Source organism: Bos javanicus, chromosome 9, assembly GCF_032452875.1.
Source record: "Bos javanicus breed banteng chromosome 9, ARS-OSU_banteng_1.0, whole genome shotgun sequence".
Taxonomy (NCBI): domain Eukaryota; kingdom Metazoa; phylum Chordata; class Mammalia; order Artiodactyla; family Bovidae; genus Bos; species Bos javanicus.
In genome coordinates, this window is record NC_083876.1 from 40,602,197 (window position 1) to 40,626,777 (window position 24,581).

General features: G+C 37.6%; 1 protein-coding gene across 4 annotated transcripts in view; it reads left to right on the plus strand.

The window, feature by feature from the left end:
* Positions 1-24,581, plus strand: part of AK9 (adenylate kinase 9) — a 116,588-nt gene that overhangs the window by 2,717 nt on the left and 89,290 nt on the right. For all 4 annotated transcript variants that reach the window (XM_061427577.1, XM_061427575.1, XM_061427578.1 and 1 more), the window contains 7 exons: positions 5,081-5,208; positions 6,498-6,561; positions 8,076-8,128; positions 8,224-8,320; positions 13,440-13,552; positions 17,191-17,379; positions 20,480-20,608. In XM_061427577.1, coding sequence (XP_061283561.1) covers positions 5,092-5,208; positions 6,498-6,561; positions 8,076-8,128; positions 8,224-8,320; positions 13,440-13,552; positions 17,191-17,379; positions 20,480-20,608 — 762 coding nt within the window. In that variant the 5' untranslated portion in view covers positions 5,081-5,091. The remainder of the gene's footprint in view (positions 1-5,080; positions 5,209-6,497; positions 6,562-8,075; positions 8,129-8,223; positions 8,321-13,439; positions 13,553-17,190; positions 17,380-20,479; positions 20,609-24,581) is intronic.

Sequence of the window (24,581 nt, forward strand, 5' to 3'; positions counted from 1 at the left end):
GGCTTTAACATAGTCAATGAAGCAGAAGTAGGTGTTTTTCTGGAATTCCCTTGCTTTCTCTATGATCAAACGAATGTTGGCAATTTGCTGTTGGCCCCACTGAAAACTGATAGCTTTCCAAGGAGGGATTCCGCGCTTCAGTCATGTCCAACTCTTTGCGACCCTACGGACTGCAGCCCACCAGTCTCCTCTGTCCATGGGATTCTCCAGGTGAGAATATTGTAGTGGGTTGCCATGCCCTCCTCCAGGGGATCTTCCCAACCCAGGGATCAAACCCAAGCCTCTTACATCTCCTGCATTGGCAGGCAGATTCTTTACCGCTAGCAACACCTGGGAAGCCCAAGGTGACAGCTTTCCAAGTCACCCCTTAAATGAATCAGAACAGTATTCCCAAATGTTTTACATGTTGCCTCCAAAAACTAAAGACACTTACAAAATATTGCACTTCCCTTTTAGAAGTAGAAGGTGTAAGGTATAGTAACTTGTACTTTATATTGGAGAGAATGTCTCAGAATGTCCCAGATGACTGGCCACTGGCCTTTGAAAACTTCACCAATATATTATAACAGGTTCTTGAGTCTTTAAAGGTTTATTTCCCACTTTTTGCTGCTCATATATCTTATGAGGGCATCTAGAACACTGGCTATTTCCTGCTTACCAGGCCTGGTATTGTCAATACTGTGGATCAACAAGACCCCCTTGTACTATATTTGTTACAAAGAGCAGGAGAGTCCTGGGGTAAGATTAAATGTTCACTGCTGACTGTTCTATGTAAATACAAACTGCTTCTGACCCTCCTCCTTGGTGTGTATTGAAAAAATTACATTTTCCAGTTGAGTAGCTACATATCAAGTACAAGAAACTGTGTCCCTCTAGAAAAAGGGCTCTGCACAGCAGCTGAAATTAGGGCTGCCCCTTGGTTAAGTTTACAGTGGCCCAATATTATCTGTCATGATCTGTCTGGTTTTTGCAGAAATTCAGACTACAGAATTAAACAGGACTGTGCATCTTTTAAGGGCTTCTCTGGAGGCTCCGTGGTAAAGAATTCACTTGCCAGTGCAGGAGACACAACTTCAATCCCTGGGTTGGGAAGATCCCCCGAAGAAGGAAATGGCAACCCACTCCAGTATTCTTGCCTGGGAAATCCCATGAACAGAGGAGCCTGGTGGGCTACAGTCCATGGGGTCACAAAAGAGTCAGACACAACTGAGCAACTATATAACGACATGCTGCTGCTGCTGCTAAGTCACTTCGGTCGTGTCTGACTCTTCACGACCCCATGGACTGCAGCCTACCAGGCTCCTCCATCCATGGGATTTTCCAGGCAGTACTGGAGTAGGTTGCCATTGCCTTCTCCGATACAACAATATGATGCGTCTTTTAAACAGTTTAGGGGTAGCACTCTTCCATTTCATTCAGAATGATTTACTATTGTTTATCTTGGCCAGAAGCTAAGGAGTGGGTATGCGGTTTCAGAAGTTTCCACTTGCCCTTTTCTACACAGTGGCCCTTACTCTACAGTTAGGGAACCCCAGTGAAGGTTTTGCCAGCTGCAGTCCCTGTTATGCACTCAAGAACCATGAAAATAGCCACTGAGTGATCCTGCAAACACTTTGGATGCACTATAAGATGGACTTGAGCCAAGGCCCCATTTATCACTGGTTCTCCATTTGCCCTTATTCTAACAGGAGGCTATGATGGCATTTTGGATCTGCTGGTGTTGATATCAGCTCAGACCCTGTGTCCTATAGCTTGTGAAAAAGGAGAATATTCCTATATCCAGAGTGTCTGTTTCTCTGGTTAATGGTTGTAGGTTCTCTTGGAGAAGGGCTGGGGAGTATACTCCATGAGTATTTAACACCTTTCTCTATGCCCTCTAAGGCAGTCTGGCATTTTCACCTCATTTACTATAGTCTATTGGTTTTTCCCAAGCATCAAGTAACCTTACCAGCAGTGAAAATTAGGATTTACTTTAGGTGTCCTAGCTAGGATGTTAAACTATGAGTAGTGTAAGAGAGCCCACATATCAACCAACTGGATAGTCTACATTCCCCCCACCTGGCACCCTCAAGATCTTTCCTAGGCATTTTCTCCTGGTTCCTGTTGGTACATCACAGTCAGGCCCTGGAGCTCTTTAGTTGCATAACTTTCTTCCTGACCAGTGCCTCCAGTTGGGCTGGGCTGACACTTAACCCCAGTTACTGCTCTAGAAGTTATGAGAGAAAATAAAGGTAGACCTTGTAAAGGTCAAGCTTGTTTTCTGAGGCATCTGCCTCAGGTGAGGCAAGGAGAAGCTGCTCTTTTCCAGATATGAGAAAACTACTTCTGTTAATGCAGAGCATTTGGGATTCAAGATTCAAGGTACTTAGACATCCACCTACATATCTCCATCCCAGGCTTCAGGGCCCTGATTTTACTGTATATTATGGAGACTCCCTAATAAATGCATGCTCTCTTGAGAACATTTAGATGCATTTTCCCCTTTACAACTACATTTTATACTAATTTCACGGTATTTTTTTTCTAATCTTGAAATTTCAGGCCTTTAGTTCATGAAGTTTTCATCTCAATTTTTTAATATATTAGTATTATTTCTTACTACATCTTGTTTCATATTGTCATCTTAAAATAATATTGGTATTTTAAGCCTATTCAAATATTCTTAACTTCCACAGAAAATGTAACCATATCACATTTACCCGGAAGGATATGGTCCCCTCTGGCTTCTCCAGTGGCTCAATGGTAAAGAATCTACCTGCAGTGCAGGAGATACAGGAGATGCGGGTTCAATCCCTGGGTTGGGAAGATCCCCTGGAGAGGGAAATGACAACCCACTCCAGTGTTCTTGCCTGGATAATTCTGTGGACAGAGGAACCTGGCAGGCTACTGTCCATGGGGTCACAGAGTCAAACACAACTGAAGTGAACTGAGCACATACACACACATATATTCCCCTCTAATCCATTTTTCATGGTTCCATGAGCAATTTCCCAGACTACTAGGACAAAGTTTTGGTCCATTTTTCATGGAAAGTCTGCTCATTAAAATATTTTCATAAGGTTTTATAACTTTTCCATAAAGGGCTTGTATATCTTTTGTTCTGTTTAATCCTCATTAAATTATTAGTTGATGTTTTTGCTGCTAAGTCATATTTATCTTTAGTTACACTTTCTAGCTATTTTTGATTTATAGAAATACAACTGAATTTTGTATAATGATTTTGAATTCAGCAAACTGGACTATCTTATTAATTCTTAAAATTTATCTGTGGTATATTTAAGTTTTCTATGTAAACAATCATATCATCTGGAAATAATTACAGTTTTGTTTTAAAAAAAGAATATTTTAAGTATTTAATCATTGATATAATGGTTATCTTTTTGTCATACACTTTACCAATAAAAGAACTTCTATTCTTAGTAGGTAAGAGGTTTATCTTTTAGTGACCATTAAAGGGTGCTGAATTATTTCATACTTCTATTAAGATGATCATATACTTTTTCTCCTTAAATTTATTTTAATATGAAAATTAATTTTCCCACATTAAACTGTCCTTGAATTCCTGGGGAAACCCAACTTAGTGTAATGATCTTATCTTCTTCATATGTTGCTAAATTCAACTTGCTAATACTGTGATTAGGATTTTTAAGAATCTTCTTCATGAATTAAATTGGCATATAATTTTGCTTTTTTGTGCTATTCTCTGGTTTAGGTATGGAGGTTATATGAGACCCATAAACTGATGTAAGAAGTCTCCACTTTATCATTTTTCTGAAAGACTGTCTATATAATTATAAGACTTGGAGCACTGCAATAAAACCATCTGGTTTCCTTGTGGGAAGACTTATAGTTACTGATTCCATTTCTTTAATGGTTATAGAACCACTCAAGTTTTTCTCCTTTTCTTAAGAAGCTGATTTTTCTAGTAATTTGTCAGTTTTGCTTAAGTTTTCACATTTATTTGGGATAACTTTATGATAGCATCTTATTATCTCTCTGCAGCATTATTTTCTCTGTTTTGCTTCCTTCTATGTCGAATATTGTTTGATCAAGTAGACAGTAAATCAGTAAGCATTATGGGAGACTTAACCAATGAAATTCACAAACTTGATGTCAACATTTAAAGAATACTACATCAAACAAATATAAATTGTTTCTTCTTCTCAGAGATTTAGGGAATTTTTTTGAAATTTATCATGTGCTAGGCCATAAGATAAGACTTGACAAATTTCAAAGAATTATTATAACATGGAGAACATTCTCTGACTATAATGAAAGAAATAAAAAACAAAAACATAGGAAAATCTTAGTTTTGAGATGTGAGAAAACACACCTCTAAAAAACTAATGTCTAATATTGTCTGTGCTTTCTATCTTCTGTTCTTAATAAATCTTGATAGAGTTTTCTATTTGTAAGTCTTTTCAAAATACCACTATTTAGCTTTCTTGACCTTCTTTGTGTAATGTTTATTTCCTAATTTATTAATTTTTAAAATATTTTTTCTATTTTTCCTATTTTTCTTTTTCTAACTTCTTAAATTGTAAGCTTACATATTTTGTTATATATTAGCTTCATTGTTTTTCAGTTCTACATATTTTCTCATTTCCATCAGGATTTCTTTTAGAGCCACTAGTAGGCCCTACATACATACCCATAGACAAATTTTATGTGTGTATACATATAGCATTTAATTTGATTTTTTAAGTGTCTGTTATTGAGCTTTTTTTGGTGATTGTGTGTACACTAATTTGACCTTTAATAGAATACACACATCAAAACATACCTGTGTATATGTACATGTGTGTATTTTTTCCTTAATTTAGTCTTTCAAAGAGACTTTATTTTAGCTGTTTTTTATGTAGCATATATTAGCTTTTGCTTTCTGTCTCAAACTATGAACCAAGTATTGTTTTAATAGATCAGTTTAATTTATTTGCCATTACTGGCAAAACCCATCTCTCAGTGGAGTGGAATGGCTTCTGAGCTTAGTAAATTCACAGAATATTCTAGTTTTCCCCAACCTACCTGCCTATTTCTCCTAAATTAGGCACTTTAACAATCTTACTCTTTCTTACTATAGTGTTTTGTATTATGACTTCTCAAGAGAAGACAGAAAAGCATCCTTTTGCGGATATATTTAATGAAGATGAAGCTGACATAAACTTTATGTTGTCTAAACCTGTTTGCTTTGTTGTATTTGGGAAACCAGTAAGTTATCTCTTCTAACTTATTATTTAATATAATTTAAAAATTTTAAAGTCATAATCTACTGTTACCATATAAAAATGAAAACCATATAATGTGCTAATTTTTTGAGTGTTTTTTAGACATTCATTGTATGACTTGAACGCTGATATAGTATTGGTTGTAAATTATAACTTTCTCTCCTCTTGTACACTATTACTGAAAAGGAACCTAGGTTGTATTTATCTTTGCTTTTATATTATGAAAAAATTAACTCATCAAAGCACTGCTCCATGACAATTATTAATAGTATGTGATCCAAAGTTATTTCACACTCAATTTTCACATAAAACTTCTATGAAGTTTGTTGTGAGGCTCTCTGGATATGTGAAGGCAGGACTCTAAAGAGACAAACAGAAGATTCTCCCATCAGTGTCTAAAGCTCCTGAGAGGGAATGTGCTTCATCTTCACCCACAGTTTGTTAGTGGACCTATGTTATCAGTTTTCCACAAAACAGGAAGGAACCAAGAATGGCTGTTGTAAGATAGCTTTCCTTCCTAGGCAGTTCTAGTAAGACCTCTAGATGAGAACTGTTTTTAGCCACTGAGCTAGTTGGTAGCTACCATTAAAGGGCCTGAGGTAGTTAACATAAAAGCCTCTCTGGAATAGCAGAGTCTTAGGACTGAACCCAATTCTTGACTTGCTTTTCTGCCGACCCTGGGACAGAGTCAAGAAATGTTTCCAATAACTTTTATTATGTTTCTAAAAACATAGTGGAGTTTTAAAAGTCAACAGTGGAAGCAATCAGATGTAAACATTACTTCATTAAAGTGAGCTTTTATCTTTAAACTATTATACTTTTCAAAGATGTCTATTAAGAAGCAAGTTTTTGCTCTTGATAGTTACTATATGGAAGTCTTTACATTTAGTCATTCACAATCATAAACTTTAGGAAGGAAATAAAATGATGAATCACAATATTATCACAATGATTTGTATTCAGAATTATAAAATTTAACAATTGAAGAGGGCAATACCTAGAATACCATTACAGTACACCTTCCTTGTTTCAGGACTATTAAAAAAAAAAACTTAAATCACTTCACAAAATGTGACAAGTGGGACAGTTAACAGAGAAAAATGAAGCTATACATATTTCATACCTAGGGTCTATTCTTTATTTATTGTATGGAAAAATTTTACTTGATAATATTTATGTAATTGTAGTACGTATTAATATAATCTTTAAAAATTGTGTTTTGTTGGAAAATAGCTATTATCTTAGGTTTTACATAATGTCTTTCTTTTTAAGGGGGTTGGGAAGACAACATTAGCCCAACAGATAACACAGGCATGGAAATGTATTCGTGTAGAAGGTAAATTTTACCTTTCCCCCCTCAATATTTTATTATGAAAACTTTCAAATATGCATTAAAAGGTAAAGCATTATACAATGAACACCCATACGCCCATCTACTTACTGTCTAGAGTCTATGATTATTTGCTGTGTTTGCTTTATCAGACATCACTACCAACCCTGTTTAATGTTATCTTTAAAATAGCATCAAACATGTTTTGCCCTTTTGTTAGTCTTAATTTTGGTCATAGAATTTAAGATGTTTATGAAACATCTTTGACTCCATTCTACTGCCTCCAGTTCTCTAATTGCATAATTTAGAACGAATGGGGGTACGTGTGTTGTGGGTATCTCCCTATGAAAGATGAGAAGAGATGGAACTCTCACAGCTGCTCATGGGAAGATTTCCCAGGACTAAATTATCTTCAATGATTAATTTTATTTTTTATCATTTGTAATTCACTTTTCATTCTTTGCAATATATAAGACAGGGATTTATATCTTTGTACATATATATTCTTTTAATCAATAAAACCATTTATTCCTTAAAAAATAAGCAAAAGAATGAATCTATAATTCATAAAAGTAGAAATAAAAATGGACAAATATACGAAAAAGAGTTTAACTTTGTTATTATTCAAAGAAATGCTAATGTAAATAATCTGATCCATATTTGCTGAATAGATTGGCAGTGAATCTTTACAGTTTCTACTATCATTGTTGGTAAGAATGTTATCAAATGAGCATTTCACATGCTGTTAGTGAAATGGTGATCTTTACAACTTGGAGGGAGAACAATTTGTTAACACGTAACACAAAAACACACCCAAAACTTTAAAAGTGTCTCCTTTTTCTTTATCAAAATAAAATCCACTTGTAGGAAATCTTAAAAAGCACCAAACTTATCATAGATTAACAGCAGATAGGGACATCATAGGTTCCTGGGTCCTCCCCTAGGTTATGCCCCTGTCATTTCTGTCCTAGAATATCTTTCATCATGGGATTAAATATCTCATTTTAAAAAGGAACCAAGTTATAGAATTTCACCCTCAGGACCCCTTTTTCCTAGATTAATTTCAGAGTTTTATCTATTTTAAACATTTCTAGATGTGTAATTTCCTTTTATACAATCAGTGTGCAAAATTAATGGGAAGTAGATATAACTATGCATGGTTATAAAAGTATCATAATACTTTCTAATTTCCAAATTACTGTCATATACAACCCCATTTCATCCGTATTCCCTGGTATACTACACAGAGCTCAGGCATGCAAGGTGCAAAGGTGTTTGGGAAGTTAGCTTCCCCAGGATCTTTTAGCTGGGTGAATGTCAGAGAGAAGTTGTTTATGGAATACATTCTGCTACCTTGTCCTTTACATAGGCTTAAATGATATACTGAGTGTAAATGTGCTTTGTAAACTCTAAAGTGACACAAAGATCAATCTGTGTTACTAGTTAAAAACACACAAATATGTTTCTTACTTGAAAATTCTCAGAACAATTTGTGCTAATATTCTGAATTCATATTTTAGCTTTACCAATTTTGGAAGAACAGATTGAGAGTGACACTGTAACGGGAGCTATGGTAAATCTAAGTTTCGAAACTGTTATGATTTCTTTAAAAGCTGTGTATCACATGTACATTGTACAGTCATATACAATATCTATGCTTGTTCTTAGTTGCAGTCAATGCTGATCAGTGGCCAAAGCATTCCAGATGAACTTGTCACAAAGTTAATGTTGGATAAGCTGAACTCCTCAGAAGTCTCTCACTTTGGTATGTTCATTTTTATACATCAGTGGCTCTCAGAGCAACCTTAAAACTCATGGTTTATCTAAGGCACAAATAATTCCTGGAGTTGCACCTTTAATTTTTCCCCCTGGCACAGGAATCCCAGAGTCTGAATTCAACTGAGTAACTCTGATAGTTTTATTTGCTTGTTTACTTGTTTTTGTTCTTCAGAATCTACATTTGTTTTCAAAATTTAAGTTTATGTGATTCAGCCTTCTTTTAGCAACATCTTACCCAGCAAAAGCATCAATAACCTGCTGTGGTCCTTCATGCAGTGCCGACAGCCTCTGTTAACTGCTTTCCTATTTGCCCTGAGTTTTATTACTAAGCCCTGTCAATGGTTAGGTTTCTCTGCATTAATCCACACTCATAAGACAGAAATGGGAACTAGAATGACACCAACTTATCCTCTGGCTCCAGATGCTTGCAGGCTTCAGCCTCTGTCCAGTCTACCCTCTGACTCTGGACCCAAGAAATCTCTCTGTGCTCAAACAGATGTTGAACTGGGACTTTGGACCTACTTTCCCAAGACAGACTACGAAAGTTCAGAATGACTAAAAGGAAAAGGGCAAACTCTATGGCATTTGCCAAAGAAGAAAGAAGAATAAAGATATGTTTGGGAGAAAATCATCCATCTGAAAGAGATTTACTGAATGAGAGAAAAAAATATAGAGATCTGCTTTATAGTCTCAGTACATTAAGAGAGGGCGCTGTGACTATTAAGAATACAGGGGCACAAATAAAGTGCAGTACAATGAAAATCAGTATTGGAAATAGCAACAGCGGACTTCCCACTGAAGACTATATATATATGTGTGTGTGTTTGTGTATACATATATAGTTAGTTGCAGTCGATATTGATCAGTGGCCAGAGATGTAGATTATATATATATATATATATATATATATCTCATCTATATCTATATGAAGAAAGATCTATATATACAGAATGAACTATTTAATACATAAATATATTAATATATCCACATATCATCTCTTTTATTTCATATAAATACACTTTATCTATCCATCCATTTAACTATATACTGATCAGTAATAAAGAGAATGTCTTTAGTCACCCAGTTGTGTCTGACTGTTTGTGACTCCATGGCCTGTAGCCCGCCAGGCTTCTCTGTCTGTGGGAATTCTCCAGGCAAGAATACTGGAGTGGGTTGCCATTCCCTCCTCCAACACAGAGAATGAACTTAGGAAAAGCACTCAGAATGAGGAAAGTAAAATGAATAACAAGGTAAAAAAGACAATCACAGAATTCCAGAATAGGTCATTAAATTACCTCAAAAAGTATAATGATTGAAACTGAAGACTATATATAAAGGTATATAGGCAAATATCTTTTTGTTTTTTCTTTACTTCACCTTAGCTCTTAAAATTTAGAGTGACTTACTAGGTCACAAAAAGATGGCATAAATTGTAAGTACTGGCAAAAAGAGAAAGAAAAAAAAGAAACATTAGAAAAATAAATCTACTCAGCTTGCCATTCACAATGTTCATAAACTTTTTAACTTACTTTGGAAAATGTTAAATGAAAGTAGAGAGACTGGTATAAAATCCCCCATGTGTCTATCACCCAGCTTCAACAATGACAACTCTTGTCCCGTCATATTCATTCATACTTCTGACTATACCCCTCCCCCAACCAACTTTACTTTGAAGCTAACCCATATCATATCATCTGTAAATATTTTAGTTTGTATCTCAAAAAGATAAGGATTCCTTTAAAATTTATCATATTATCATTATCATACCTAAAATTAATAATAATTCATCTACTAACCAATCTGTGGTCAAATTTCACCCTGTACCTCATATATTTTTTTTTCTAGCTGGCTTTAGTTTGTTGTTTGTTTGTTTGTTTGTTTGAAGCAGGATCCAACCAACCAGGTTTCACATATTTCTATTGCTTCATGTGTCACAATTCCCTTTTAATCTATAAATTACCCATACCTCTGTCTAGCATCTTGTGTTTTTTATGCTGAAGAAACTGATTATTTGTCTTTGAGTTTCCTAAGCTTCTGAATTTTGCCAGTTACACCCCCTGGTACCATTCAATGTATTCCTCTTTCCCCTAGACTTCTGGTACGCTGGTACCGGTCCTGGGAGCTGGCAGAGGAAAAGTCAGTTGTATAATAATTCTTGAGCCTGAGGGCCATACTCTGAGCATGCAAGTGCATGGCCTTAGTCTAGGCATGCACAACTGGGCTCATTTAAAGGCTATAGAGAAGGCAGGATGTCGAGTCCCTTCTACCCAGCCTCCCCTCATCCATCCTACAGCAGGCCCAGAGAAATTTCTCTGGAACCTAGGACTTTGCTAAACACAGTTTGAAACTCTCTGCTAAGCAAGGATTCTTTCTGATGTTTGGTCTTATCCAGCAGCCTGGTAGATGGTAGAAGCGATATTGAAAGTGAAGGGCTTTCAAAATAGAGATATTAACTTGGGTCAGGGCCTGGGTGAGGCTGGGTGATTAATGATTCCAAAATCCCAAAGATGGATATGTGCTGCCAGGAACCCTTCACAGTAAAGTACTGCCAGATCCAATCAATGTTTTTCTGTACCAGAGCCCTTTTATACTTGGAGCGTCTATCACTATTTAAAAAAAAAAAAAACTTTACATTATCTATTAGTTATAAACCTTTTATTCACAGCCTGTCATGATGTGTTGGCCTTGAGCCAAAATCAGATTCCATGAGCTGCATCCTTACCCAAGAGAAAAAGGAGGAGTCAATTCCTGGGTACCCTAAGAAGCCCCTCTCTGCTTTCTCTTTCTATATTCCAGAAAAAATCATTTTCCCAAGTGACTGATGGACAGCCCTGGTCTGGGCAGCCCCTGCCCCGGGGTGTCGTATTGTAGATGGTACTGTAAGTCGTTGGGCACCAGTGTGTCCATTCATGTCAGGCTGGCATGAGGTGAGATAACCATCAGGGCTGGCTGGGCGCTAAGCTACCCGATGTCCATGGATCTCTCAACACTTCAGCCTAAGAGCAGTGGCATGCCATCTTTTGTGGGAATACCTTCTTCTTCCCACTGTGCCAGAAAGCAGTGGCAAAGTGATGGTACGGGCCAGTTGGCTTCCCCTGGGCAGTGGTGTGAACAGTCTGAGTTGTCCCTTGGTGGGGGTGATGCAGGCTGGGCATTAGCCTGCCGAGTGCCTATCTTGCCTGTGATGGTATATGCAGAGCTTCCCAGCAAGGGCTGTGGGGTCTACCATTCCTCCATCTTCAAAGCATGGAGTGTAAGGGCTTAGTAATGGCATCAAGGAAAGGTGGGATGGGATGGTGGATTCCTCACCTATGCTTCCATCTTTACAACACATCTCTGGGATTAGAGAAGCTGGTGGTGGGTTCAGCCACTCTAAGAAGTATCCCCTTGAGATCTTCCCAGAATTGGATCTAGAGAACTAAGTTATTCCTCTAAATCTTCAATGGTGAGACAAGCAACATAACTATCTCTGCCACAATTCTTCCATAAATATATTTCTGAGGTCTGGATATGATGATAACTGGCCACCTCTCAATGGGTAAAACCCCCAAATCCATTGCTCAGAACACTGAGGCAGAACACTAAGAGCCAGACCCCATGGAAACAACCTTCTATTTCTGCTGTTCCACCTTCCTGCTGGTTCCACCAGGAAAGAGACCAAGTAGGAAATTCATTCGAATATACATGTCTACCCAAGGTTTGGCATGCCTGCAAACAGTCACACTTGGAATGCCTGAGAAGCTCTCTGAGCAGTGGCAGTGGTTGTGGTAATGGGCAGGGTGCTAGAGAGCACTGCAAACAGAGTGCCAAGCAGCTTTCTGTTATCCACTTGAGATACACAGAGGAGAGCAGTGCTGGCAGCACAGGGGATGGGAGGGAGGTCTTGTGTAATCCCTTGTTGCTTAGAGGAGGAGGGCATGATCTCTGGGGACTGACTGGTCTCTGGACTTATCTGATCAAGATGGGTCAGCTGGGCAAGGGTTGAATTCAGTCTAGGGCTGAGTCATGCAGTCACCTTCACCGCAGCGCCCGGCACTGCAGTGTGCCAGCCATCGTGTCCCAGAGGAGGCACTGGTCAGTCTTGACAACCTCACTCCACTAACTTTTTATAAAATGTGTGCCAAGAATCAAAGCTTAATAACCATAATTTGTCAGTTCCTCCAAGGAAAAAATATTCTATAAAACAGCAGAAAAATTTGTCGAAGGCCTTTAATTTCCAGTGACAGAGTCAAGACTTTATTCTGTTCTATTAAGAGAAAGGTTTCTCTGCTGTATGGCTCAGGAAACTCAAACAGGGGCTCTATATCAACTTAGAGGAGTGGGACGGGGAGGGAGACGGGAGGGAGGTTCAAAAGGCAGGGAGTATACATGCATCATGGGTGATTCCCGTTGAGGTTTGACAGAAAACAACAAAATTCTCTAAAGCGATTATCCTTCAATTAAAAAATAAATAAATTTTAAAAAAGAGAGAGGTTTCTCAAATAAGAGAGTGACATATTAAATAAATATATTATGGAAACCAATATGATAATGGTATCAAGGGTGAATTTCAATGAGCAGATATAGGTTTTTGGGTAGCGATGCAAGCCAATAAACACACTAAGCCAAAATCATATTAATAATGTTTCTTAAACTGTAGGAGGGTTACATGGGTATTTTTTTTACTCTCTGTAACTTATATAAACACTGTATATGTATATTCTATTATATTATGAAATATTAATTCAAGAAAGAAAAATAATATACCATGCAACCCCTACCATTTACCTTTACCACTCATCATATGAGTTTTCCTAAGATGAGTTAAAGAATCACTGGCATGGAATTTCCTTCTCTAGGCACCTCTTGTGCCTAAAATAAACTGATTTGGAATTTTTAAAGATGTCTCCTCTAGCCCAATAGTTTTATTGCCAGAAAAACATTATTCATAGTTATATGTCATGTGGCAATAACCTTAACCATTAATTTTAAGTGTCAACAGATATTTTAAGATCAGCATTAGTATTCATTAATAAAGAAATGATGTTTTTATAAATAATAATAAATCCACTCTCTCAGATATTGATAATATTATAAAACTTTTAAAATTATATTTCACTCTACAGGCTATATTATCACTGAAATACCATCACTTTCACAGGATGCCATGACTACTCTGCAGCAAATAGAATTAATTAGAAATTTAAAATTGAAACCTGATATTATAATCAATATTAAGGTAAGAATATGTCTTTCTAGTATAGAGTATATAAACATTCTTTTTGATAGTAGTTAAATTCAAGGAATGTTATTAATTTTTTAAGGAGTTAAGGAAAAATAGCTTATGAATCAATTTTAGGGACTGAATTGTATTTTCTCATACCTCCGTTCTTTTGCTCCCGTAGCTCTGTCCACAGGAAATACCTTCTTGTCCCTTCACCAGACTTAATCATAGTCATTCTTTGAAAGTCAGTTCAGGCATCATCTCTACAGAACATTCCCTGATGACCACCCCCTCCACATTAACACAAACATTAACTGACTCTCATTCCTATGCTCTTTCTTTCTCTCCTTATACCCCACCCTTTACTCACCACAGAAAAGTTAAATATTGTCTGACAACCATTCATGTTGCTTTTTTCTATCATATTATTAATACTGCATTATATTATAATCATCCATTTTCTTCTAGACTCATGCCTTGCTTGGAGGCTGGAACCATGTCTTACTCCTGTAAACATCAACTAGCACAATAAATGGTACCTAATAAGTCTACCAGTTAAATAAAATGAAAGGCTGAACAAATGATTCAGATGCATGAATGTTAATAACATTGCTAGGCTGGTCCCAGTTCTTTCCTTTACCAACTGTAGAACTTGGTAAATCACATTTAGAAGCCTCAATTTCCTCTTCACAAAGATGATTCAAAGATAGCTGCCTCATAGGGTTATGGTAAGAATACAGTGAGGTGAGGATCCCTCGTTTATAAAATGAATGATAGCTATTCATAATAATACCCTGCCTGGTTCCCCAAAGGGTTTGACAACTCAAAATATATAAATGAGATGGTTCTCAGCTCAGGTGCAGGGACTCAGTGGTGTGTTTGGGCCAGCTGTGAGAGACAGGTGGCATACAGTGCTGGGGTGGTGTCATCTGCAGCCCCAGCCACAGATCACGGTCAGGGGCCAATCAACATCCCTTTGTGACTTTCAGAATGTTAACTGTGTGAACATGTGTATAATGGAGAAAAGAAAAAAATCTCAAAGATTTAACTGAAACCAAATATAAAGTCTAGGCCATGGAAAATAGAGAGTGTATAGGAAATTAAGACTTAGTGGAATAAGAACACACAGATATACAGGCAGTAAGGCCCCAAATGCTAACTAAATTTGGGTCATGAATTTGGTTCTAAGTTTGACGAGCCGAAGTAGAAGGGGACGTGTAACCAGTTATATAAAATTCACATTGTCCTTGAAAAGATGAGGAATTCCTCAGGAAAAACTAAATGAGAGATATATCTTAACAGGGGTTTAATATAAGGATTGTACTGTGTGTAGAAAATGAAGTCGTTAACCCCACTGATATAAGTGTGATGGTAGGTGTCCATGGCAGTTCCTATAGGTAGCTGGAGTGTAATCAGAGGACCTCGTGTGAAACAGAACTTCAGTACAACACACACTTCTTTGATGGTCTGACCTTATTTGGGAATGGAGTCTGGGATTTCTAGACCAGAAGTTCTAAGCTTGGGGTCCAAGAACACTTAAGCACCCATGAACCATCTGAAATTATATGCAAATTTTATGTGTATGGGCATTTTCCTCATGCAAAATCTAATGGCATCACCATATTCTAAAGCAGTCTATACTTTTAAAAAAAAAAGCATTAAAGGCCAGTGATCTACTACAGTAATGGTCCTCGGAGTTTATTCCTAGAGCCAACTGCATTAGCAGCACTCAAGAAGCTCGTCAGAAATGCAGATTCTCAGGGAGCAACCCAGAGCTACAGACACTGTGGGGGGTGGCATCCAGCTGTCTGTGTTGAAAAAGTTCTCCAGCTGACACTGATGCTGCTGAAGTTTGAGGACCGCTCTGAGGCACAGCCTCACCCTAAGATGGCTAAATCACTTCCTATATGTGAGAAGGTCCATCTAGTCAAAGCTATGGTTTTTCCAGTCATCATGTATGGATGTGAGAATTGGCCTATAAAGAAAGCTGAGCATCAAAAAATTGATGCTTTTGAACTTTGGCGTTGGAGAAGACTCTTGAGAACCTCTTGGACTGAAAGCAGATCAAATCCTAAAGGAAATCAGTCCTGAATAGTCACTGGACGAACTGATGCTGAAGCTGAAACCCCGATACCTTGGCCACCTGACGTGAAGAACCGACTCATTGGAAAAGACCCTGATGCTGGGAAAGATTGAAGGCAGGAGAAGAAGGGGATGACAGAGGATGAATTGGTTGGATGGCATCACCGACTCGATGGACATGAGTTTGAGCTAGCTCCAAGAGTTGGTGATGGACAGGGAAGCCTGGCGTGCTGCAGTCCATGGGGTCGCAGAGTCAGACACGACTGAGTGACTGAACTGAACTGAACTGATACGCGAAAAGAGGAGACAGCTAGAGGCAATAGTCTTTGCCAAGGACCCACAATGTGGGTATTCTAGGTTGCTGAATAAGGGCAAATATGCATATTTTTTTTAATTACCAGTATGGGTTGAAATCTTTTGTGTGTGAAAAATTAGCCTAAATAAAAGTCTTGCCTCAATAAATTCCCATCCCATTTCCATATAGAAGTAGTCTGAGGAAATCAGAATATTAGCATGAAAAGTTCTAAAGTTTCTTGCTCCCTTTCTCAATGTGTGGTGCATAAACTGTTGGCATCAGAATCACTGAGGATGTTCATTAAAATGCCTGAGCCTTACTCCAAACTTAATAAATCACAAGGGAAGCAGAAACTTTTATTTATAATCCTCTGTATAGAGTTACACTCTAATGTTTTAAAACCGCTACTGGAGAATGTCATCCAGAGGTTTTTATCCTGAAAAATACTCAGAGCGGGCTTTACAGCCCCAAACCTTAGTTTATCATTAATAATGAGTTACAGAGAGTGGGCTATGGAGCAGAAGGCCTGGGCTCGGGTTGTAGTTTCCCCTCATGACACTGTGACCTGATGCTGCCCAGAGCAGTCCCTCTCCGATCTGAAAATGGTTTGAATCCTAACATTGTATTACTTCTCTGACAGCGTTAGTTTAAGAACTGAGTAAAATATTATACACATGGAAGCACTTGAAATGAGAAAATCACTCATAGACTTTGGTTTTGGCCTTTTTTACTATCCAGATTCAGTTTTCTCATTTGCAAATGATAAGGTTAGACTAAACCAGATGACCTTTCAGATCCCATTCATTGATGCTATTTTATGAAATACTTCATCCATAGAGCTGGATATCATAGTAAATACTATAAATATGTGATATATTTTTTTGTTGGAATAATGTGGCTATCCCACCATTTTCATCCATTCTCAGCCTTTGCAAACTAATCTGACAAAATCCTCCTGTATACCTCTGCTAACTAAACAGATTTTCTATTCTACTTCTCTAGCTCTTTCTACTGTTATTCTCTCTTTCTTTTATTCTACAGCTTCTGAAACTTTCTCATATATTACTTTTGGGTAAAGAAAAGTGTTGCCATAACATAAAAGTTGTATCTTGTGCCTCTCTTGGCATGTGATGAAATCTGATTCAAAATACCATTTATAGTACTGCATTTGCTCAGGGTTTTGAGGAATTTGGGGGTTTATGTATTGTATAATATATGAACAGGAAGCAAAGGCATACTCAAAATGTTTTGAGTAATGATTAATGTTGTTCCTTAGTGCCCTGACTATGATTTATGCCAAAGAATTTCGGGGCAAAGGCAGCACAGTACCACAGGATACATATACACAAGAGATCAGTGGGATCCTGAAGTCATTGAGAATCGTAGGAAAAAGAAGAAAGAAGCCCAAAAGGAAGGAAAAGGAGAAGAGGAGGGGGAAGAGGAAGAAGAGCAAGAAGAAGAAGAGGTAATATCTGTACACAAAATGCTATACTTCTAAAATTTGCTATAGGGACTATCCCTGACGGTCCAGTGGTTAAAACTCCACACTCCCAATGCAGAGGGGGCCGGGTTCAATCCCTGATCAGGGAACTAGATCCCACATGCCACAGTTAAGACCTGGTGCAGCCAAATAAATTAAAATTTTTAAAAAGAGAAATAAAAAACACCTTGCTTGCTATATCGGTTTCATTTTTTAAAATTGCTATAATTAAATGACAGAATATGAATATTCTATACAGAAAATTATATTTTCCTTAAGGTTTGATTTAGTTAGAGGAAACAGAAAAAATATTTCATGTTTTCAAGAACTTTAGATCAGAATGTAAAGGTCATCAAGTTTAAGGTCATCCTTCTTGTCAGGATGGAAGTCCCTCCATATCCTGACAGCTAATCTGCTTCATTCCATAGCAACAGAGAGTTACTGGTCACCTGCCATGTGTCAAGCACTATGCAAGCTAGTGTGAAGAGTCAGAGCAACAGAAAACATATGTAATTTGAGGAAGAAGGTAGCCCAGGTAGAATCCAATTTATGAAGTTAACATAATCTCGATTCCAAACTCTGACAAAGAGAGCACATGAAAAGAAATCTATATCCCAATTTCACGTATAATAACAATCCTAAAGTCAATACTAGTAAGCATATTGCAACAGGACCTCAAAAGAATCTTATACCAGACTTAATGAGGAAAATTTGATACTAAGAGTTAGGAAGATCCACTGGAGAAGGAATAGGTTACCCATTCCAGTATTCTTGGGCATCCCTTCTGTTTAGCTGGTAAAGAATCCGCCTGCAATGCAGGAGACCTGGATTGAGAAGATTCCCCTGGAGAAGGGAAAGGCTACCCACTCCAGTATTCTGGCCTAGAGAATTTCATGGACTGTATAGTCATGGGGTCGCAAAGAATCTGACATGACTGAGTGACTTTCACTCACTCAGGAAGTTTGTTAATAGCTAATGGGCTGGATTTAGCCCACTGGGGTGAGTGAGACAGGTCATAACTTGCCAGTCCTTGCTCTATTGAAATATACCTGTGATTTCTATTATAGATTTACTTATTTATAATGTTTAATAATTTTAAATAGTTTCTATAACTTATAAATTATCATGAATAAATACTATTTCTATTAGGGCCTAGACTCAGTTAAATCTGACATTAATGTAGAAAAGGATACATTGCAAATCATTTCTCTAGTAGAAAAGATAAACCCCAAAGGCAACAGTTTTATTTCCCTGAAGGATGTCAAGCAGGACATCAAACTTTGCACTCTGATTTCAGTGATTATATACACTTCAGTTCTGTCATCCTGCTGATTTCCTCACTAATGGGTTAAATGAATTTTTGACATTTGTTCTTTCATTTAAGAGCAGATCTTAAATGAAAAGATCTTTCATTTAGGAGCAGAACTTTTAAGGGGTTATGTTAACTTCATAGTTAAACACTATAACTATGTATGATGAAGGGCTTCCCTGGTGGCTCAGACAATGAAGAATCTGCCTGTAATGTGGAAGACCTGGGTTCAATCCCTGGGTCAGGAAGATCCCCTGGAGAAGGCAATGGCAACCCACTCCAGGATTCTTGCCTGGAATCCCATGGACAGAGGACCCTGGGAGGCTACAGTCCGTAGGGTTGCAAAGAGTCAGACACAACTGAAGCGACTTAGCATGCACGCATGCATGTATGATGATGGATGTTAATTAGATTTATTATGATCATTTCACAATAAGTACAAATCCAGTTGATCCTTAAATATCTCCAGAGTTGGGGCACTGACCCTTTGTGCAGTTGAAAATCCAAGTTAACTTTACAGTCAGCCTTGTATATCCACGGTTCTGCATCCTACCAACCACAGATCATGTAACATTATGTATTTACTATTGAAAAATATCCGATCAGTGGATCCACACAGTTCAGACTCACATTGCCCAAAGAGCAACTGTATTGAATCATTCTATTGTACACCTGAAACTAATGTAATGTTACATGTCAATTATAGCTCAAGTTTAAAAACCTATTAATATAAGAATGCCCATTTAAAAATATAAAATAATCTTCCCTGTGCAAATAAGGCATTAGATAAATAACCAGCAACTATTCTAGGTAAATATTTCAAGTAAACTCATAGTAAATGTGAATAAAAATGTGTCATTTTAACATGAATAAAGCATACCATCATAATTAGTATAATAAATATGTGCATGCGTGCCAAGTGGCTTCAGTCATGTCTGACCCTTTGCAACCTTATGGACTGTAGCCCACCAGGCTCCTCTGTCCATGGGATTCTCCAGGAAAGAATACTAGAGTGAATTGCCATTTCCTCCTCCTGGGGATCTTCCTAACCCAGGGATTGAACCTGCATCTCAGTCTCCTGCATTGGCAAGTGGGTTCTGTACCACTAGCACCACCTGGGAAGCCCAAATATGATGATAATAACGGGGAAATAAATATGATACAAATGTCATTTTTTTCTGTGAACCCTTTCATAACCACCTTCCCCCATCACTCTCCATCCCTTCTCCCCTGCCATCATCTTTCTTCTTAGCTCTTATCACCACAGCCTAACCTGTGATGTATCTATTTGTCTACTTGTTTATGCTCTGTCTTCCTCAATTGGGATGTGTGCTGTCTAAGCCCTAAGCCCTTAGTTTTGTTCTCTGTCATATTTCAAGCTCCTAGAACAGTGTCTGGCATGGGGTAGGCACTTAAGCTTTACTATTAATAAATGAATGAATCAATGAGTGAATGAGCTACAAGCTCAGGTACTTAGAGAAAATCCAACTTCTTTATTTTGTCTCTAAAAATCTGATGTTATTCCCATACTCTTCCCTACTCATTGAGGGGCAAAAGAAATGAGTAAGTATCCAAGTCAATTTAAAACTTTATTCCATCTGATAAAAGACCTTCAGGGTGTTCAGTCTCTCTAAAATAAAAATCCTATTTCCAATCTCTCCTTTTCCCTGCTTCTTACCCCAAAATGGCATGCAGGTATAGGGAGAGAGGGATATGACTTGCAAATGAAGTAATCATTAACATAAAGATATTCAACACAACTTCTTTTCCATTTAGGCATTTATTGCTGAAATGCAGATAGTGGCTGAAGTTCTTCAACACCTCGTTCAGAGACCTGAGGATTATTTGGAAAATATCGAACACATCGTTAACCTTTATAAGGAAATAATTCTTCATCCTTTAGAAGTAAGAAAAAGCTACATTGCTGAAAAAAGAACGTTGATACTTGTGTTTTGCGTGTACGTGTGCCAAGTTGCTTTGGTTTACATCCAACTCTTTGTGACCCTATGGACTGTAGCCCACCAGGCTCCTCTGTCCATCGGATTCTCCAGGCAACAATAGTGGAGTGGGTTGTCATTTCCTCCTCCAGGGTATCTTCCCAACCCAAGGATCAAACCTGCATCTCCTGCATTGCAGGCAGATTCTTTACTGCTCAGCTGCCAGGGAAGCCCTATTTGTGTTTTATCCCCAGTTAAATAGCTTTCATATTTCTTCACCGTGTGTATTATCTGCTTCATTCTCCTCCTCTTGAGCTTGGTAAAATGCTTTCAGAATAAGATTGCATTCCAAAGGCTGTTTCACAGAGCAACATTATTTTACTCTTACAAAGCAACAGTGCTGCTGAAAAGTGATAAATGAATTGCCTTTTTCAAAGTCATTAGGGAAATTTATGTATGGTTGGGGATTAGAAAATCCATATTAAGGCATTGTTTTGTGAAAGCATTTTGAATCCAAAATGTACGGGTTTATAAAAATAAATGTACACTTAAGGTGCATCTTTTATTCTGAAAGGAACTGTTAATTTAGTTAAATTACAATCTAAAGAAAGCCATCCAACACTGGTTTCTCTGTGTATCCTATTCAAAGTTGGTTATTTGTAAATATGATAAGGCTATTATATATTATAATAGAAAAGTTATAATTAAAAGAATTAGCCTTTTAAAAGGATGATTACTGAAATTATGATTATTGAAAAGCATATTTTTATGGTTAAAAATCCAGGGCAGACTCTGCCCAATTTATGTTGGAGATTTATTCAACAAACATTTATTATATGGTATTTGCCCAGATTCCATGCTAAGCAATAGAACTACAAAGACAAATGAAAAACAGTCCTCAAACTGCCTCTTCCCATCTGATGGAGAAATTAAAATAATTTGTTTCATGGTGTTTTATAATGTTTATATATTTTTAGAGACAAGTGGATCATTTTCATTCCCATTGTCCACCCCCTCAGTGAGATCCAAATTGTTTTATTTTTTTAATTTATTTACAGTATTGTGTTAGTTTCAGATATGCAGCACAGTGATTCAATATTTTTGTTTCCTTATGTATGACTTTGATTCCTCCCTTCTTCCTCTTCTATCCCTGGCCTCTAAACATAGCTTCTTAACAGTAATTTACATGTCTATCTATAACATTCTTTCTCCTTCAACAAAAATATTCTACATATTCCTTGAGCTGCTGCATTGGGTATGAATACAGCATAATTAAAATCAGATTCAGAAGATTATAAAATTATATTCATTGGTAGGGAGTTGGGAGTGGGAAGCAGAGGTAGTCTCTTCAAGGATAGGGACTCCCAGCATCATCAATGTTCAGTGCAGTGCCCAAAGTCTGGCGAGTGGTAAATGCTTGACAGATGTTCAGTTGAACAAATGATGATGTCACAAAGGAAAAATAACAGCTTCCATTTCATTACATGTAAATTTCTGGACATAATTTTAAAAATCTTTACTTAAAAGAAAAATATCCACATCGACTATGATAAAATATTTAAAGCTTTAATATATTGAAAGGTCATAGACTCACAGACATAAAGAACAGACATGGTTGACAAGGGGACAGTGGGTAGAGGAGGGATGGATTGGAAGTTTGGGGTTAGCAGATGCAAATTAGCATTAATATATATAGAATGGATAAATAACAAGGTCCTAATATATAGCACAGGGAACTATATTCAATATCCTATGATAAACCACAATGGAAAAGAATTAAAAAAAAAGAATGTGTATGTCTATATATACATAATCAGTTCAGTTCAGTTCCGTCGCTCAGTCGTCTCCGACTCTTTGCGACCCCATGAACCGCAGCACACCAGGCCTCCCTGTCCATCACTAACTCCCGGAGTCCACCCCTAACTCCTGGAGTCCACCCAAACCCATGGCCATCGAGTCGATGACACCATCCAGCCATCTCATCCTCTGTCGTCCCCTTCTCCTCCTGCCCTCAATCCTTCCCAGCATCAGGGTCTGATGCACAGTTCAAAAGCATCAATAATATACATATACATATATAACAACCACTTTGCTATACAGCAGAAATTAATACAACATTGTAAATCAACTATCCTTCAATTTTTTAAAACGTAGGAAAAAAAGATCATATATATGATTTTTCTAAAACCTGTAAGGTCTTACCCTCCAGATAATAAATGGGTAACAAATATGAGCAGACAATTCACAAAAATTAATGACAAAAGAGTAACAAGTCTATAGAAAAATATTCAGTTTTACTGATAATAATTAAATGCTAAAGAAATATTTCCCCAATTAAATTTTAAAAGATGGACAAGGAATAAGAATTCCTAATTCTAGCAACTACATATGGTAAAGCAAACACTTCCATACCCTGCTGAAAGGACTATAAATTAGTATGGTGGTTTTTAGATAGCTTGCCTGAGAAAAGCACAGAAGTGGAAAATTACTAGGTCCTGCAGCAAAGCATAGATAAGAACTGACTGCTCAGACAAAAATTTCTAGGCCAAGAACCTAGACTTCAGGTCTAGTGTATAGCTTGCCTTGTATGGTAATTCCAGGGTGCTGATATGTGTGGAGGGAGGTCGGGAAGAGCCTTGAAAGGCAGGAGCCTACAATTCTAGTCTCCTCTGATCTGGCTGAGATGTGGATTCACTTGGGAGGCCAAGACCACCAAAATTCAGTGTTCCTCTAAAAGACGTGAGGAAAGCAAGCAGGAGCAAAGTAACTGCATCAGTGTCTGGTTCCTATCCTGCTTCAGGAGTAATCCAAGGCCACGTCTTCATTCTTGCCTGTCTTCAAATCCCAGCTTGACTACTGGTCTGACCCGGTGTTTGTGTCTTTATCCTTAAGAGTCTTCATACCTTTAGACTTAGTTTACTAACTTCATTCTGAAGAACCTAGCTTAGGACTTCCCTGGTGGTCTAGTGGTTAAGACTTTGAGATTCCACTGCAGAGGTTGTGGGTTTGATCCCTGGTCAGGGTACTAAGACACCACATGCTGTGTGGTAAAGCAAAAAAAAAAAATCTTTTTTAATATAAGGTAAAAAGACTATTAAATAAAAAGAATCTAGTTTAAGGAAAGTATCTGAAATGCAGAAAAGCATGATGTGCATCCTTGTTTAGAACATGGTAATTTATGGTTGGATTCTTGGATTCTACTAGAAGAATTGATGCTTTTGAACTGTGGTGTTGGAGAAGACTCTTGAGAATCCCTTGGACAGCAAGGAGATCAAACCAGTCCATTCTAAAGGAGATCAGTCCTGAATATGCATTGGAAGGACGGATGCTAAAGTTGAAACTCCAGTACTTTGGCCACCTGATGCAAAGAACTGACTCATTTGAAAAGACCCTGATGGTAGGAAAGATTGAAGGCAGGAGAAGAAGGGGACAACAGAAGATGAGATGTTTGGATGGCATCACCAACTCAGTGGAAATGAGTTTGAGTAAACTCCGGGAGTTGGTGATGGACAGGGAGGCCTGACGTGCTGCAGTCTGTGGGGTTGCAAAGAGTCGGACACGACTGAGTGACTGAACTGAATTTATGGTTAAACAATGCAGGCATAATGGTTCTTCTGTCTAGAAGTAGAGAAACACTTAGAACCTAACCTTGCACAGTATTATGGAAGACAAAATGTACTGGACATTTAAGTAGGTAATTTTGTTCAGACTATGGCAACAGGGAAAATATTCACTAATGAAGACTTTATCAAAGAGAGGGGCTAGGGTTTTATGGAGGCAGGTAAATAAAGGTCTTATGGAAACCATGAAAAAAGATAGAGATGGATCTTATCTGAGTCTTTGAGGAAGGGTAGAGGTGGATCTTATCTCTCCACCATCCCTACTTTCTGCGAATGGAAGAAAATTTACAAGAATATTAATATAATCTTGAGATACAGAAA